At 48.1% G+C, this 17887-nt stretch overlaps 1 protein-coding gene across 6 annotated transcripts in view; it reads right to left on the reverse strand.

Moving 5' to 3' along the window:
- UNK (unk zinc finger) overlaps positions 1-17887 on the reverse strand; it is a 253205-nt gene that overhangs the window by 113953 nt on the left and 121365 nt on the right. For all 6 annotated transcript variants that reach the window (XM_063960581.1, XM_063960580.1, XM_063960583.1 and 3 more), the window contains exons 4-5: positions 17331-17461; positions 10426-10561 (exon numbers count right to left, since the gene is read on the reverse strand). In XM_063960581.1, coding sequence (XP_063816651.1) covers positions 10426-10561; positions 17331-17461 — 267 coding nt within the window. The remainder of the gene's footprint in view (positions 1-10425; positions 10562-17330; positions 17462-17887) is intronic.

Here is a 17887-nt window from a genome sequence, read left to right on the forward strand (position 1 = left end):
GGAATAGTAACCCCGTCCTTGTTGAAGTAGGGGCACCTTGATTATCACCTGCTGGGAATACAGCTTGTGAATTGCCGCTAGCACAGCCTCCCTGTCTGAAGGAGTAATCGGCAAGGCAGATTTTAGAACCGGTGGGGTGGAGACGCCTCGAATTCCAGTTTGTACCCTTGAGATACTATTTGCAGGATCCAGGGATCCACCTGTGAGCGAGCCCACTGATCGCTGAAATTTTTGAGGCGGGCCCCCACCGTACCTGGCTCCGCCTGTGGAGCCCCACCGTCATGCGGCGGACTTGGAAGAAGCGGGGGAGGACTTTTGCTCCTGGGAACCTGCTGTTTGTTGCAGCCTTTTTCCCCTACCTCTGCCTCTGGACAGAAAGGACCCGCCTTTTCCACGCCTGTTTTTCTGAGTCCGAAAGGACTGTTCCTGATAAAACGGCGCCTTTTTAGGCTGTGAGGGAACATGGGGTAAAAATGCTGACTTCCCAGCAGTTGCTGTGGAAACTAGGTCCGAGAGACCATCCCCAAATAACTCCTCACCCTTATAAGGCAAAACTTCCATGTGCCTTTTTGAATCTGCATCCCCTGTCCACTGGCGAGTCCATAAGCCTCTCCTAGCAGAAATGGACAATGCACTTATTTTAGATGCCAGCCGGCAGATCTCCCTCTGTGCATCTCTCATGTATAAGACTGAGTCTTTTATATGCTCTATGGTTAGCAGAATAGTGTCCCTGTCTAGGGTGTCAATATTTTCTGACAGGGAATCTGACCACGCAGCGGCAGCACTGCACATCCATGCTGACGCAATAGCTGGTCTAAGTATAATGCCTGAGTGTGTATATACAGACTTCAGGATCGCCTCCTGCTTTCTATCAGCAGGTTCCTTGAGGGCGGCCGTATCCGGAGACGGTAGTGCCACCTTTTTAGACAAACGTGTGAGCGCTTTATCCACCCTAGGGGGTGTCTCCCAACGTGACCTATCCTCTGGCGGGAAAGGGAACGCCATTAGTAACTTCTTAGAGATTACCAATCTTTTATCAGGGAAAGCCCACGCTTCTTCACACACTTCATTTAATTCTTCTGATGGGGGAAAAACTACGGGTAGTTTTTTTCTCCCCAAACATAATACCCTTTTTAGTGGTACCTGGGTTTATATCAGAAATTTGTAACACCTCTTTCATTGCTTCAATCATGCAACGAATGGCCTTAGTGGACATTAGACTAGACTCATCGTCGTCGACACTGGTGTCAGTATCCGTGTCGACATCCGCGTCTGCCATCTGAGGTAGCGGGCGTTTTAGAGCCCCCGATGGCCTTTGAGACGGCTGGACAGGCACGAGCTGAGAAGCCGGCTGTCCCGCATTTGGCATGTCGTCAAATTTTTTGTGTAAGGAGTCGACACGTGCACGCAATTCCTTCCATAAGTCCATCCACTCAGGTGTCTGCCCCGCAGGCGGTGACATCCCTTTTATAGGCATCTGCTCCGCCTCCACATCATTATCCTCATCAAACATGTCGACACAGCCGTACCGACACACCGCACACACACAGGGAATGCTTTAACAGAGGACAGGACCCACAAAAGCCCTTTGGGGAGACAGAGTGAGAGTATGCCAGCACACACCAGAGCGCTATATAATGCAGGGACTAACTGAATTATGTCCCCTATAGCTGCTGTTATATATACTGCGCCTAAATTTAGTGCCCCCCCTCTCTTTTTTACCCTTTTCTGTAGTGTAGACTGCAGGGGAGAGCCAGGGAGCTTCCTTCCAGCGGAGCTGTGAGGGAGAAATGGCGCCAGTGTGCTGAAGGAGAAAGCTCCGCCCCTTTTCCGCGGCCTTTTCTCCCGCTTTTTTATGGATTCTGGCAGGGGTAATTATCACATATATAGCCTCTGGGGCTATATATTGTGGTATTTTTGCCAGCCAAGGTGTTTTTATTGCTGCTCAGGGCGCCCCCCCCTAGCGCCCTGCACCCTCAGTGACCGGAGTGTGAAGTGTGTATGAGGAGCAATGGCGCACAGCTGCAGTGCTGTGCGCTACCTTGGTGAAGACTGATGTCTTCTGCCGCCGATTTTCCGGACCTCTTCTTGCTTCTGGCTCTGTAAGGGGGACGGCGGCGCGGCTCCGGGACCGAACACCAAGGCCAGTTCCATGCGGTCGATCCCTCTGGAGCTAATGGTGTCCAGTAGCCTAAGAAGCCCAAGCTAGCTGCAAGCAGGTAGGTTCGCTTCTTCTCCCCTTAGTCCCTCGCTGCAGTGAGCCTGTTGCCAGCAGGTCTCACTGTAAAATAAAAAACCTAATTATATACTTTCTTTTTAGAAGCTCAGGAGAGCCCCTAGTGTGCATCCAACCTCGGCGGGGCACAAAATCTAACTGAGGCTTGGAGGAGGGTCATAGTGGGAGGAGCCAGTGCACACCAGGTGACCTAAAAGCTTTCTTTAGTTGTGCCCAGTCTCCTGCGGAGCCGCTATTCCCCATGGTCCTTTCGGAGTTCCCAGCATCCACTAGGACGTCAGAGAAATAAAGGTTTTCATAATGTGTAAGGCGTATTATGTCTATAAGGAGATTAATAATGTGTCTCATATGTGTAAGGTGCATAACTGTGTGGAATTATGTGTATAAATGCATTACTAATGTGTTGCATTATGTGTATAAGGTGCTCTACTATGTGGCGTTGCGTATAGAAAGGGCACTACTGTGTTATCTAATGTGAATAAAGAGCAATAGGGTGTGGTGTAATGTGAATAAGGAGCAATTCAGTGTAATGTGATACAGGTTGAGTATCCCATATCCAAATATTCCGAAATACGGAATATTCCGAAATACGGACATTTTTGAGTGAGAGTGAGATAGTGAAACCTTTGTTTTTTGATGGCTCAATGTACACAAACTTTGTTTAATACACAAAGTTATTAAAAATATTGTATTAAATGACCTTCAGGCTGTGTGTATAAGGTGTATATGAAACATAAATGAATTGTGTAAATGTAGACACACTTTGTTTAATGCACAAAGTTATAAAAAAATATTGGCTAAAAATACCTTCAGGCTGTGTGTATAAGGTGTATATGTAACATAAATGATTTCTGTGCTTAGATTTAGGTCCAATCACCATGATATCTCATTATGGTATGCAATTATTCCAAAATACGGAAAAATCCCATATCCAAAATACCTCTGGTCCCAAGCATTTTGGATAAGGGAGACTCAACCTGTATAAATAAGGGGCTCTACTGTGAGGAGTAACGTTTAAGGTAAAGTGATACTACTGTAGGATGTAATATGAATTATGGACACTATCACATGATCAAATGTGTATAAAGTTGCAGTATTGTGTGGCGTAATTGGAATTGGGGTTACTATTGTGTGGCCATGCCTCTTGCCAGCATAAACACACCCCTTTTTGGGCTGTGCGTCAAATGTGCGAACTTTTCCTATTTAAAATAATAAGATTTTACTCACCGGTAAATCTATTTCTCGTAGTCCGTAGTGGATGCTGGGGACTCCGTAAGGACCATGGGGAATAGACGGGCTCCGCAGGAGACTGGGCACTCTAAAGAAAGATTTAGTACTACCTGGTGTGCACTGGCTCCTCCCTCTATGGCCCTCCTCCAGACCTCAGTTAAGGAAACTGTGCCCGGAAGAGCTGACATTACAAGGAAAGGATTTTGGAATCCAGGGTAAGACTCATACCAGCCACACCAATAACACCGTATAACTCGTGATAAACTTACCCAGTTAACAGTATGAACAACAAACAAGCATCACTCAACTGATGCCACATAACATAACCCTTTAGTAAGCAATAACTATATACACGTATTGCAGAAAGTCCGCACTTGGGCCCTCATTCCGAGTTGTTCGCTCGGTAAATTTCATCGCATCGCAGCGATTTTCCGCTTAGTGCGCATGCGCAATGTCCGCACTGCGACTGCGCCAAGTAAATTTGCTATGAAGTTAGGATTTTTACTCACGGCTTTTTCTTCGCTCAGGCGATCGTAGTGTGATTGACAGGAAATGGGTGTTTCTGGGCGGAAACAAGCCGTTTTATGGGCGTGTTGGAAAAAACGCTACCGTTTCCGGAAAAAACGCAGGAGTGGCTGGAGAAACGGGGGGAGTGTCTGTTCGAACGCTGGGTGTGTTTGTGACGTCAAACCAGGAACGACAAGCACTGAACTGATCGCAGATGCCGAGTAAGTCTGAAGCTACTCTGAAACTGCTAAGAAGTTTGTAATCGCAAAATTGCGAATACGTCGTTCGCAATTTTAAGATGCTAAGATTCACTCCCAGTAGGCGGCGGCTTAGCGTGAGCAACTCTGCTAAAATCGCCTTGCGAGCGAACAACTCGGAATGACCTCCTTGGGACGGGCGCCCAGCATCCACTACGGACTACGAGAAATAGATTTACCGGTGAGTAAAATCTTATTTTCTCTAACGTCCTAGTGGATGCTGGGGACTCCGTAAGGACCATGGGGATTATACCAAAGCTCCCAAACGGGCGGGAGAGTGCGGATGACTCTGCAGCACCGAATGGGCAAACTCAAGGTCCTCCTCAGCCAGGGTATCAAACTTGTAGAACTTTGCAAATGTGTTTGAACCCGACCAAGTAGCAGCTCGTCAAAGCTGTAATGCCGAGACCCCTTGGGCAGCCGCCCAAGAAGAGCCCACCTTTCTTGTGGAATGGGCTTTCACTGATTTTGGATGCGGCAATCCAGCCGCAGAATGAGCCTGCTGTATCGTGCCACAGATCCAGCGAGCAATAGTTTGCTTTGAAGCAGGAGCGCCCAGCTTGTTGGATGCATACAGGACAAACAGCGAGTCAGTCTTCCTGACTCCAGTCGTTCTGGTCACATAAATCTTCAAAGCCCGGACTACGTCAAGCAACTTGGAATCCTCCAAGTCACATGTAGCCGCAGGCACCACAATAGGTTGGTTCAAATGAAAGGATGACACCACCTTTGGCAGAAATTGCAGACGAGTCCGCAATTCTGCCCTATCCATATGGAAAACCAGATAGGGGCTTTTACATGACAAAGCCGCCAATTCTGACACACGCCTAGCCGAAGCCAAGGCCAACAGCATGACCACTTTCCACGTGAGATACTTTAGCTCCACGGTCTTAAGTGGCTCACACCAGTGGGATTTCAGGAAACTCAACACCACGTTAAGATCCCAAGGTGCCACTGGTGGCACAAAAGGGGGCTGAATATGCAGCACTCCCTTAACAAACGTCTGAACCTCAGGCAGTGAAGCCAGTTCTTTTTGGAAGAAAATGGATAGGGCCGAAATCTGGACCTTTATGGACCCTAATTTTAGGCCCATAGTCACTCCTGACTGTAGGAAGTGCAGGAATCGACCCAGCTGGAATTCCTCTGTAGGGGCCTTCCTGGCCTCAAACCAAGCAACATATTTTCGCCATACACGGTGATAATGCTTTGCTGTCACGTCCTTCCTAGCCCTTATCAGCGTAGGAATTACTTCATCCGGAATGCCTTTTTTCGCTAGGATCCGGCGTTCAACCGCCATGCCGTTAAACGCAGCCGTGGTAAGTCTTGGAACAGACAGGGCCCTTGTTGTAACAGGTCCTGTCTGAGAGGCAGAGGCCATGGGTCCTCTGTGAGCATTTCTTGCAATTCCGGGTACCAAGTCCTTCTTGGCCAATCCGGAACAATGAGTATTGTTCTCACTCCTCTTTTTCTTACAATTCTCAGCACCTTTGGTATGAGAGGAAGAGGAGGAAACACATAGACCGACTGGAACACCCACGGTGTTACTAGCGCGTCCACAGCTATCGCCTGAGGGTCCCTTGACCTGGCACAATACCTTTTTAGCTTTTTGTTGAGACGGGACGCCATCATGTCCACCTGTGGCAGTTCCCATCGATTTTCAATCTGCGTGAAGACTTCTTGATGAAGTCCCCACTCTCCCGGGTGGAGGTCGTGCCTGCTGAGGAAGTCTGCTTCCCAGTTGTCCACTCCCGGAATGAACACTGCTGACAGTGCTAGTACGTGATTCTCCGCCCAACTAAGAATCCTGGTGGCTTCTGCCATTGCCACCCTGCTTCTTGTGCCGCCCTGGCGGTTTACATGGGCCACTGCAGTGATGTTGTCTGACTGAATCAGCACTGGTTGATTTCGAAGCAGAGGCTCCGCTTGACTCAGGGCGTTGTATATGGCCCTTAGTTCCAGGATATTGATGTGCAGACAAGTCTCCTGACTTGACCACAGCCCCTGGAAGTTTCTTCCTTGAGTGACTGCCCCCCATCCTCGGAGGCTTGCATCCGTGGTCACCAGGACCCAGTCCTGTATGCCGAACCTGCGGCCCTCGAGGAGGTGAGCACTTTGCAGCCACCACAGAAGAGACACCCTGGCCCTGGGGGACAGGGTGATCAGCCGATGCATCTGAAGATGCGATCCGGACCACTTGTCCAACAGATCCCACTGAAAGATCCTCGCATGGAACCTGCCGAAGGGAATGGCTTCGTATGACGCCACCATCTTTCCCAGGACTCGCGTGCAGTGATGCACAGATACCTGTTTTGGTTTTAGGAGGCCTCTGACCAGAGTCACGAGCTCCTGAGCCTTCTCCTCCGGGAGAAACACCTTTTTCTGGTTTGTGTCCAGAATCATGCCCAGGAAGGGCAGACGCGTCGTAGGAATCAGCTGCGACTTTGGAATATTCAGAATCCAGCCGTGCTGTAGCAACACTTCCTGAGAGAGTGCGACGCTGATCAGCAACCGCTCCCTGGACCTCGCCTTTATGAGGAGATCGTCCAAGTATGGGATAATTGTAACCCCTTGCTTCCGAAGGAGCACCATCATTTCCGCCATCACCTTGGTAAATATTCTCGGTGCCGTGGACAGGCCAAACGGCAACGTCTGGAATTGGTAATGATAGTCCTGTACCACAAACCTGAGGTACTCCTGATGAGGTGGATAAATGGTGACATGTAAGTACGCATCCTTGATGTCCAGAGACACCATAAAATCCCCTTCCTCCAGGTTTGCAATGACCGCCCTGAGCGATTCCATCTTGAACTTGAATTTCTTCAGATAAATATTCAGGGATTTTAAATTCAAAATGGGTCTGACCGAACCGTCCGGTTTCGGTACCACAAACATGGTGGAATAGTAACCCCCTCCCTGTTGAAGGAGGGGAACCTTCACTACCACCTGCTGGAGATATAGCTTGTGAATTGTTGCCAACACTACCTCCCTTTCCCTGGGGGAAGCTGGTAAGGCCGATTTTAGGTAACGGTGAGGGGGCGTCACCTCGAATTCCAGCTTGTATCCTTGAGACACAATTTGTATAGCCCAAGGATCCATCCGTGAGCGAACCCACTGGTGGCTGAAATTTCGGAGACGCGCCCCCACCGCTCCTGGCTCCGCCTGTGGAGCCCCAGCGTCATGCGGTGGATTTAGTGGAAGCCGGGGAGGACTTTTGTTCCTGGGAACTAGCTGCATGGTGCATCTTTTTTCCTCTACCCCTGCCTCTGGCAAGAAATGATGCACCTCTGACTTTCTAGCTTTTCTGTGAACGAAAGGACTGCATTTGGTAATACGGTGCTTTCTTTGGCTGCGAGGGAATATATGGCTAGAAATTTGACTTCCCAGCCGTAGCCGTGGAAACTAGGTCCGAGAGACCGTCCCCAAACAATTCCTCACCCTTATAAGGCAACACCTTCATGTGTTTTTTAGAGTCGGCATCACCTGTCCATTGCCGAGTCCATAAGACCCTTCTGGCAGAAATCGACATTGCGTTTATTCTAGAGCCCAGCAGGCAAATGTCCCTCTGGGCATCCCGCATATATAGGACAGCGTCTTTGATATGTCCTAGGGTCAGTAAAATAGTCTCCCTGTCCAGGGTATCTAACTCCTCAGACAGAGTATCCGTCCATGCTGCTACAGCACTACACATCCAGGCCGCAGCAATTGCTGGCCTCAGAAGAGTACCAGAATGTGTATAAACAGACTTCAGGATACCTTCCTGCTTCCTATCCGCAGGATCCTTTAGGGCGGCCGTATCCTGTGACGGCAGGGCCACCTTCTTAGATAAGCGCGTCAACGCTTTGTCTACCCTAGGGGAGGATTCCCAGCGTAACCTATCTGTTGGCGGGAAAGGATACGCCATAAGTAATCTTTTGGAAATCAGTACTTTCCTATCAGGGGAATCCCACGCTTTTTCACATAACTCATTTAATTCATGTGAAATGGGGAAAAGTCACTTCTTGCTTTTTCTCCCCACACATATAAACCCTCTTGTCAGGGACAGGGTTTTCCTCCGATATGTGCAATACATCCTTCATTGCTATAATCATGTATCGGATGGCTTTAGTCATTTTAGGCTGCAACTTTGCCTCATCGTCATCGACACTGGAGTCAGAATCCGTGTCGACATCTGTGTCAACCAACTGGGATAGTGGGCGCTTTTGAGACCCTGACGGCCTCTGAGCTGTAGAATCCTGACTGATTATCCAACCTTTTATGCAGGGAGCTTACGTTATCATTTAACACCTTCCACATATCCATCCAATCAGGTGTCGGCGCCGTCGGCGGCGACACCACATTCACTTGCACTTGTTCTGCCTCCACGTAACCGTCCTCGTCAAACATGTCGACACAAACGTACCGACACACCGCACACACACAGGGAATGCTCTAATTGAGGACAGGACCCCACAAGGCCTTTTGGGGAGACAGAGAGAGAGTATGCCAGCACACACCCCAGCGCTATATAACCCAGTAATTTAGTGTTTACCCAGTAGCTGCTGTTTATGATAATTTGCGCCTAACTTTATGTGCCCCCCCTCTCTTTTTACCCTTTTTCTACCTTGATACTGCATGGGAGAGCCTGGGGAGCTTCCTCTCAGCGGAGCTGTGAAGAGAAAATGGCGCTGGTTAGTGCTGAGGAAGAAGGCCCCGGGTCTGTGTAATAAAATGGCGGGGGCTCGTACATATATACAGTGCCCAGCTGTATATATGTGTCTTTTTGCCAAGAGGTATCCTAATTGCTGCCCAGGGCGCCCCCCCCTGCACCCTGCACCCTACAGTGACCGGAGTGTGTGGGTTAGTGTGGGCGCAATGGTGCACAGTTGCAGTGCTGTGCGCTACCTCATGTGAAGACAGGAGTCTTCTACCGCCGATTTCGATGTCTTCTTGCTTCTGCCGGCTTCTGACTTCTGGCTCTGCGAGGGGGACGGCGGCGCGGCTCCGGGAACGGACGACCAAGGTTAAGATCCTGTGTTCGAACCCTCTGGAGCTAATGGTGTCCAGTAGCCTAAGAAGCGCAACCTAGCCGCAGTTAGTATGTTTGCTTCTCTCCCCTCAGTCCCACGTAGCAGAGAGTCTGTTGCCAGCAGAAGCTCTCTGAAAATAAAATACCCTAACTAAAATACTTTCTTATTAGCAAGCTCAGGAGAGCTCACTAAAAGCACCCAGCTCTGGCCGGGCACAGATTCTAACTGAGGTCTGGAGGAGGGGCATAGAGGGAGGAGCCAGTGCACACCAGGTAGTACTAAATCTTTCTTTAGAGTGCCCAGTCTCCTGCGGAGCCCGTCTATTCCCCATGGTCCTTACGGAGTCCCCAGCATCCACTAGGACGTTAGAGAAATAGAGCGTACAAACACCAAAATAAGGACTCCTATGGGTGAGGGGTGATGGTGCTGGGAAAGAGGTGCAAGGTTAGAGGCGGAACCAGCGGTGGTGCTAGGGGTCACCAGCCAAAATCTTGCCTAGGGCATCATATTGGTTAGGGTCGGCTCTGCAAGTGCTAGTCAAGCCCTTTTGTGCTAGTCAAGCCCTTTTGTGCCAGTTCTACATGGGTGATCTTAGCGGGACTTCCCCGGGAGGGTCCCGTACGCCGTGCCAGTGGTCAGCCGCACTTTGAACCAGGGCCCCCGGTTTGTACTCACCACCGATGTCACCTCCAGGCAGCGTTAGGGATGTGCGGCGTGCTGCGGCTATGACAGCCAAGGCGCAGTGCCCCGCTTGGACAACAACCCTTCAGGACGGTGGTCTTGCAGCGAGGAAGCGGCTCTGCACCTCGTAAGGCCGGTGACCACCCCTCCCCCCCTCCCACGGTGCAGGTACGCTGTTGCCCAGACAGAATACCGAAAAAAAGAAGAAAAAAAAAGTTTAAAAGAAAATGAAGAAAACTCTCTGGAGTTGAGAGATACGCATCCTCTCCTGAGGGCACTTTTTTCTAAATTGCCTGTGGGAGGGGACATAGAGGGGAGGAGCCAGCACACCCAGTTGAAGAAATTTAAAGTGCACTGGCTCCTTTGGACCCACGTTTATACCCCATCATTCTAGTTTTCCCCAATATCCCTTATTAGATAAATACTAGAGAAATATATATGGCTGTCCCTAATTTAAACCTGTATCAAACATGTTTTATAGACTTAACTTTCATTTTAGCAGTCATACCTGTATTTGTTTTGGCGTGGGCTCCTCCTCCGGTCCTTGCTATTGTGGTAATAAGGACATGCATAACCCTGACGGCAGAGTCTGGGTGGCTTTTTGCACTGCTCTGTCTTGTAGTGTCCAAGGACATACGTGGTGTCTGTATATGTGAGACATGAGTAAAAGGCTGAGTATGACCCTGTCACTTACACGTTTGTTAACAATAACTAATTCTAGAGATACTGCCAGGTTTTAAAGATGTTTTCCTTAAAATACTTTTCCCTTATGACCTACTAATATTACTGTACCTAAAATGCCTCTAATTCAGTATGCCGATGGAAATGCTCACTGTATTTTACTATTCTTCGGTCATTATAAGTTAGTAAAGATTGAGGTTGAATATTGAAAAATGTTTTTAATTAAAACCAAGTAAATACATAGTAAATGTGACGTGAGGATGCTGTAAGACATTACCAAGATTGATGTGCAGAGATCCATCAGCTATGCATGACTAAACATTATTTCTATCATTCTCTTTCTATAAATGTGCTGATTGTCAGTAATTGCTGAAAGACACAGGCACGGACATATTCTGTTTGAGACATAGCTGATGTTTCCTTTTTTGTATCCATTTGTAAATACTGTATTTCGGCTGTATGTTTAACATTAGACAATTTCAGGGCTGCCCAACTGGTTACTAGGATTTTGTATGTCATATTGCAAGACGTTCTTTTGTGGGCATCCACTAGCCTTGAAAACTTCCATTGGCATTAATGTAATCTTATTTTTATATCCATTTCATTTGTCCTCTGAGTCTGTAGCTTGCATACGTCTATGGCTGACTTCATGTTAATACTTGTATTATGCTGGGCTATACATTTAACAGCCACAGATTAAGGATAATTCACATACACCTCCATGAGAGAATGTTTTTCCTTCAAAAATACATGTGTCAAAGTACCATCATGCATAAACACACACACGACAAAACTAAAGATATAGGCTACTCTAAGCAGGAAAACAGCTCCTTAATCAATCAATGCCTTAACTCAATTATCTTTATAGCGCAGTCCTTAAATATGTCACAAGCATCTGCGAAGTCTATGCAAAATATATTTTAAAGTGGACCTATTAGCTAGCAATAATGTGGCCAATCATTTGTAATAGAAAACCTAGCAAACAATATTCAGTATACGTTTGACTTATTATTACCTTATTGTCCAGTCCCCCTATTTCACTACTCTGAGGCTCCTTCTTGGTGACCTTTTGCTGAGTGGGTAACAAAAATAAGAATTTACTTACCGATAATTCTATTTCTCGTAGTCCGTAGTGGATGCTGGGGACTCCGTCAGGACCATGGGGAATAGCGGGCTCCGCAGGAGACAGGGCACATCTAAAAAGCTTTTTAGGTCACATGGTGTGTACTGGCTCCTCCCCCTATGACCCTCCTCCAAGCCTCAGTTAGGTACTGTGCCCGGACGAGCGTACACAATAAGGAAGGATCTTGAATCCCGGGTAAGACTCATACCAGCCACACCAATCACACCGTACAACTTGTGATCTGAACCCAGTTAACAGTATGATAACAAAACGAAGTAGCCTCCGAAAAGATGGCTCACAACAATAGTAATAACCCGATTTTTGTAACAATAACTATGTACAAGCATTGCAGACAATCCGCACTTGGGATGGGCGCCCAGCATCCACTACGGACTACGAGAAATAGAATTATCGGTAAGTAAATTCTTATTTTCTCTAACGTCCTAGTGGATGCTGGGGACTCCGTCAGGACCATGGGGATTATACCAAAGCTCCCAAACGGGCGGGAGAGTGCGGATGACTCTGCAGCACCGAATGAGAGAACTCCAGGTCCTCCTTAGCCAGAGTATCAAAATTTGTAAAATTTTACAAACGTGTTCTCCCCTGACCACGTAGCTGCTCGGCAAAGTTGTAATGCCGAGACTCCTCGGGCAGCCGCCCAGGATGAGCCCACCTTCCTTGTGGAATGGGCATCTACATATTTCGTCTGTGGCAGGCCTGCCACAGAATGTGCAAGCTGAATTGTACTACAAATCCAGCGTGCAATAGACTGCTTAGAAGCATGAGCACCCAGCTTGTTGGGTGTATACAGTATAAACAGCAAGTCAGACTTTCTGACTCCAGCCGTCCTAACTATATATATATATATATATTTTTAGGGCCCTGACCACGTCTAGTAACTTGGAGTCCTCCAAGTCCCTAGTAGCCGCAGGCACCACAAGAGGTCGTTTCAGGTGAAAACGCTGACACCCCTTCATGAAGAAACTGGAGACGAGTCCCAGTTCTGTCCTGTTCAAATGGAAAATTTTAATATGGGCTTTTGTAAGACAAAGCCGCCCATTCTGACAATCGCCTGGCCGAGGCCAGGGCTAACAACATGGTCACTTCCCATGTGAGATATTTGTCAACAGCATGGTCACTTTCCATGTGAGATATTTCAAATCCACAGATTTGAGCGGTTCAAACCAATATGATTTTAAGAAATCCCAACACTATGTTGAGATCTCACGGTGCCCCTAGGGGCACAAAAAAGCTGTATATGCAATACATCCTTTACAATCTGGACTTCAGGAACTGAAGTCAATTCTTTCTGGAAGAAAATCTACAGGGCCGAAATTTAAATGTTAATGAACCCCAATTTGAGGTCCAAAACACTCCTGTTTTCAGGAAGTGTAGAAATCGACCTAGTTGAATTTCCGTCGTGGAGCCTTCCTGGCCTCACCCACGCAACATATTTTCACCACATGTGGTGATGACGTTGTGCGGTCACCTCCTTCCTGGCTTTGACCAGGGTAGGTATGACCTCTTATGGAATGCCTTTTCCCCTCAGGATCCGGCATTCAACCGCCATGCCGTCAACGCAGCCGCGGTAAGTCTTGGAATAGACATGGTACTTGCTGAATCAAGTCCCTTCTTAGCTCCCCAGGCCCTTAGTCCTCTGTGAGCATTTCTTGAAGTTCCGGGTACCAAGTCCCTCTTGGCCAATCCAGAGCCACTAGTATAGTTCATACTCCTCTATGTCTTATAATTCTCAATACCCTGGTTATGAGAAACAGAGGAGGGAACACATACACAGACTGGTACACCCACGGTGTTACCAGAACATCCACAGCTATCGCCTGAAGGTCTCATGACCTGGCGGAATACCTGTCCCGTTTTTGTTCGGGCGGGACGCCATCATGTCCACCTTTGGTCTTTGCCAACGGTCCACAATCATGTTGAAAAACTTCCCTATGAAGTTTCCACTCTCCCGGGTGGAGGTCATGCCTGCTGAGGAAGTCTGCTTCCCAGTCGTCCACTCCCGGAAAGAACACTGCTGACAGTGCTATCACATGATTTTCCGCCTAGCGAAAAATCCTTGCAGTTTTCACTGCCCTCCTGCTTCTTGTGCCGCCCTTCTGTTTACGTGGGCGACTGCCGTGATGTTATCCCACCGGATCAATACCGGCTGACCTTGAAGCAGAGGTCTAGCTAAGTTTAGAGCATTATAAATTTGCTCTAAGCTTATTTATGCGGAGAGAATTCTCCAGACTTAATCACACTTCCCTGGAAATTTTTTCCCTGTGTGACTGTTCCCCAGCCTCTCAGGCTGGCCTCCGTGGTCACCGGCATCCAATCCTGAATGCCGAATCTGCGGCCCTCTAGAAGATGAGCACTCTGTAATCACCACAGGAGAGACACCCTTTTCCTTGGATATAGGGTTATCCGCTGATGCATCTGAGGATGCGATCCGGACCATTTGTCCAGCAGATCCCACTGAAGAGTTCTTGCGGGAAATCTGCCGAATGGAATTGCTTCGTAATAAGCCACCATTTTTACCAGGACTCTTGTGCAATGATGCACTGACACTTTTCCTGGTTTTAGGAGGATCCCGATTAGCTCGGATAACTCCCTGGTTTTCTCCACTGGGAGAAACACGTTTTTCTGGACTGTGTCCAGAATCTTCCCTAGGAACAGTAGACGTGTCGTCGGAAAAAGCTGCGATTTTGGAATATTTAGAATCCACTCGTGCTGTCGTAGAACTACTTAAGATAGTGCTACTCCGACCTCCAACTGTTCTCTGGACCTTGCCCTTATCAGGAAAGCGTCCATGTTTCTTTTAAGAAAAATCATCATTCCGGCCAAGTACCCTTGGTGAGAAGGGCAAATTTGGACCTGTAGGTAAACGTCCCTGATATCCAGTGACATCATATCGTCCCCTTCTTCCTGGTTCGCTATCACTGCTCCGAGTGACTCCATCTTGATTTGAACGCTTGTATGTAAGTGTTCAAATATTTCAGATCTCACCGAGCCGGTTGGCTTCAGTACCACAATATAGTGTGGAATACTACCCCCTTCCTTGTTGTAAGAAGGGTACTTTGTTGCCATGGCCACCAGGTCCAATGGACCGCCCCTTTATACGGCAATACTTCCATATGCCGTCTGGAATCTGCCTCACCTGACCACTGTCGTGTCTTCGTCTGGCAGATATGTACATCACATTTACTCTTTGATGCCAGAATGCAAATATGCCTCTGCGCATCACACATATATAGAAATGCATCCCTAAAATGCTCTATAGACAATAAAATCCTGTCCCTGTCAAGGGTATCAAAATTTTCAGTCAGGAAATCCGACCAAGCCCCCTCAGCGCTGCACATCCAGGCTGAGGCGATTGCTGGTCGTAGTATAACACCAGTATGTGTGTATATACTGTTATGATATTTTTCAGCTTCCTATCAGCTGGCTCCTTGAGGGCGGCCGTATCTGGAAACGGTAACGCCATGTTTTTTATATGCGTGTGAGCGCCTTGTCCACCCTAAGGTGTGTTTTCCAACTCGCCCTTACTACTGGCGGGAAAAAGGGTATACCTCCCATAACTTTCTGTCGGAGGAACCCCACGTATCATCACACACTTCATTTAATTTATCTGATTCAGGCAAAACTACAAGTAGTTTATTCCCACCCTACAAAATACCCTTATTTGTGGTACTTGTGGTATCAGAAATACGTAACACCTCCTTCATTGCCCTTAACATGTAACTTGTGGCCCTAAAGGAAAAATACGTTTGTTTCTTCACCGTCGACACTGGGGTCAGTGTCCGTGTCAGTGTCTGTCGACCGACTGAGGTAAATGGGCGTTTTTACAAGCCCCTGACGGTGTCTGAGACGCCTGGACCGATACTAATTTGTCCGCCGGCTGTCTCATGTCGTCAACCGGCTTGCAGCGTGTTGACATTATCACGTAATTCCATAAGTAAGCCATCCATTCTGGTGTCGACTCCCTAGAGAGTGACATCACCATTACAGGCAATTTTCTCCGTCTCCTCACCAACATTTTCCTCATACATGTCGACACACACGTACCGACCTACAGCACACACATACAGGGAATGCTCTGATAGAGGACAGGACCCACTAGCCCTTTGGGGAGACAGAGGGAGAGTTTGCCAGCACACACCAAAAGCGCCATAATGTATATAACAACCCTAGAAGGTGTTGTTTCTATATATGGGCTCTTAATATATAATTATATCGCCAATTTATGCCCCCCTTCTCTTTAACCCTGTTTCTGTAGTGCAGGGGAGAGTGGGAGCCTTCCTCACCAGCGGAGCTGGTCAGGAAAATGGCGCTGAGTGCTGAGGAGAATAAGCTCCGCCCCTTTCACGGCGGGCTTTTCTCCCGGTTATTAGGAAAACTGGCCTGGGTTAAATACATACATATAGCCTTAATGGCTATATGTGATGTATTTATTTGCCAAATAGGTATTTATATTGCTGCCCAGGGCGCCCCCAGCAGCGCCCTGCACCCTCCGTGACCGTGTCAGTGAGCCGTGTAGCAACAATGGCGCACAGCTGCAGTGCTGTGCGCTACCTCTCTGAAGACTGTGAAGTCTTCTGCCGCCTGTTTCCGGACCTCCGTTCCGCCGTCTTTCTTCAGCGTCTGTAAGGGGGATCGGCGGCGCGGCTCCGGGACGAACCCCAGGCTGACCTGTGTTCCGACTCCCTCTGGAGCTCAGTGTCCAGTAGCCTAAAACTTCAATCCTCCTGCACGCAGGTGAGTTGCAAGTCTCTCCCCTAAGTCCCTCGTTGCAGTGATCCTGTCGCCAGCAGGAATCACTGATTAGAAACCTAAAAAAAAAACTTTACTAAACAGCTCCTTAAGAGAGCCATCCAGTTTGCACCCTTCTCGGACGGGCACAAAAACCTAACTGAGGCTTGGAGGAGGGTCATAGGGGGAGGAGCCAGTACACACCATGTGACCTAAAAAGCTTTTTAGATGTGCCCTGTCTCCTGCGGAGCCCGCTATTCCCCATGGTCCTGACGGAGTCCCCAGCATCCACTAGGACGTTAGAGAAAGGGGATTACCAAACCTGCCCAGGCTTCCCCCCAGGAAATCACACACATTCTTACTGTATGCACTTAATGCAATTACTAATGTAGAATGGAGATGGAAGGGCTCTCTAAAGAGGGGTACACATGGAGAGATCTGTGTTTAAAATCTAAGCAATCTGACTAGATTGCTTAGATTTTAAGCACAGATCTGCCGTGTGTATGCCCCCCAACGATAGCGATGCGCGGCCCCGCACATCGCTATCGCCGGTGCTAGATTGAGCCATGCAGGCTCAATATAGCGGGTCGCTCACTTCAGCGCTGTGTGAAGTGAGCGACCCCCCGTCCTCCCCCCCTCGCTCAGCACACATTGCGCTGTGCTTGAGCGGGGGGGAGAGATGTGTGCTGAGCGGTCTGTGTTAAGAGAATACAATATGCTGTACTGCAATATTGCTTAAGTATTCCAAAACTAAATTCTAATAAACATTCAGCTTCCAGTTCCACTTTTATTGCCTTTACTGGCCCCTGTCTACAAATGAGAATTGATTTTTTTGTTTCACATTTTGCCCTATGTCTCACCTTGCCAGCGTGGTTCCTCTCCCAAAATTTTTTCTATCATGGCGTGGCTCGCAGCCACTGCAGTCTGTCCATCCAGGCTACCATCCAGGGTTGGCTGTCCATTCTGCAGGGCCTCCATAGCCTGAAGCTCCCTGCACAAGGCAAAGAAAACAAAACACCTCACAAATAAACAATATAAAAATGCTTCACAAATGGATTACAGCAGACACAAGATGCATTGTGCAAATCTGCACAACACATGGTGGGGGCAAAGAGCAGTAAAATGGGCGTACAGTATATAAATAAATAAATAAAGCAGGCATGGAAAAATTGCGCACATTCACAAAGCTGTACCTATCTGGAGATGCATACACCACTAAATGGGCAGAATATGCAATCATCAATGTATAACTACACCCTATTCTGTATTAGGTGCAAAAGATATACCTTGTAAAGGGTTGGGTATGGGTGACCGGCTGTTGGGATACCGCCATTCACCATACAGACGCCGGGATCCTGGTGTTTAGACTGCCGGCAGGGAGAGGGAGCACAACAAAGCGTCTTGCCTTGAAAAAGGG

This window comes from Pseudophryne corroboree, chromosome 3, assembly GCF_028390025.1.
Source record: "Pseudophryne corroboree isolate aPseCor3 chromosome 3, aPseCor3.hap2, whole genome shotgun sequence".
In the NCBI taxonomy this organism is placed as follows: domain Eukaryota; kingdom Metazoa; phylum Chordata; class Amphibia; order Anura; family Myobatrachidae; genus Pseudophryne; species Pseudophryne corroboree.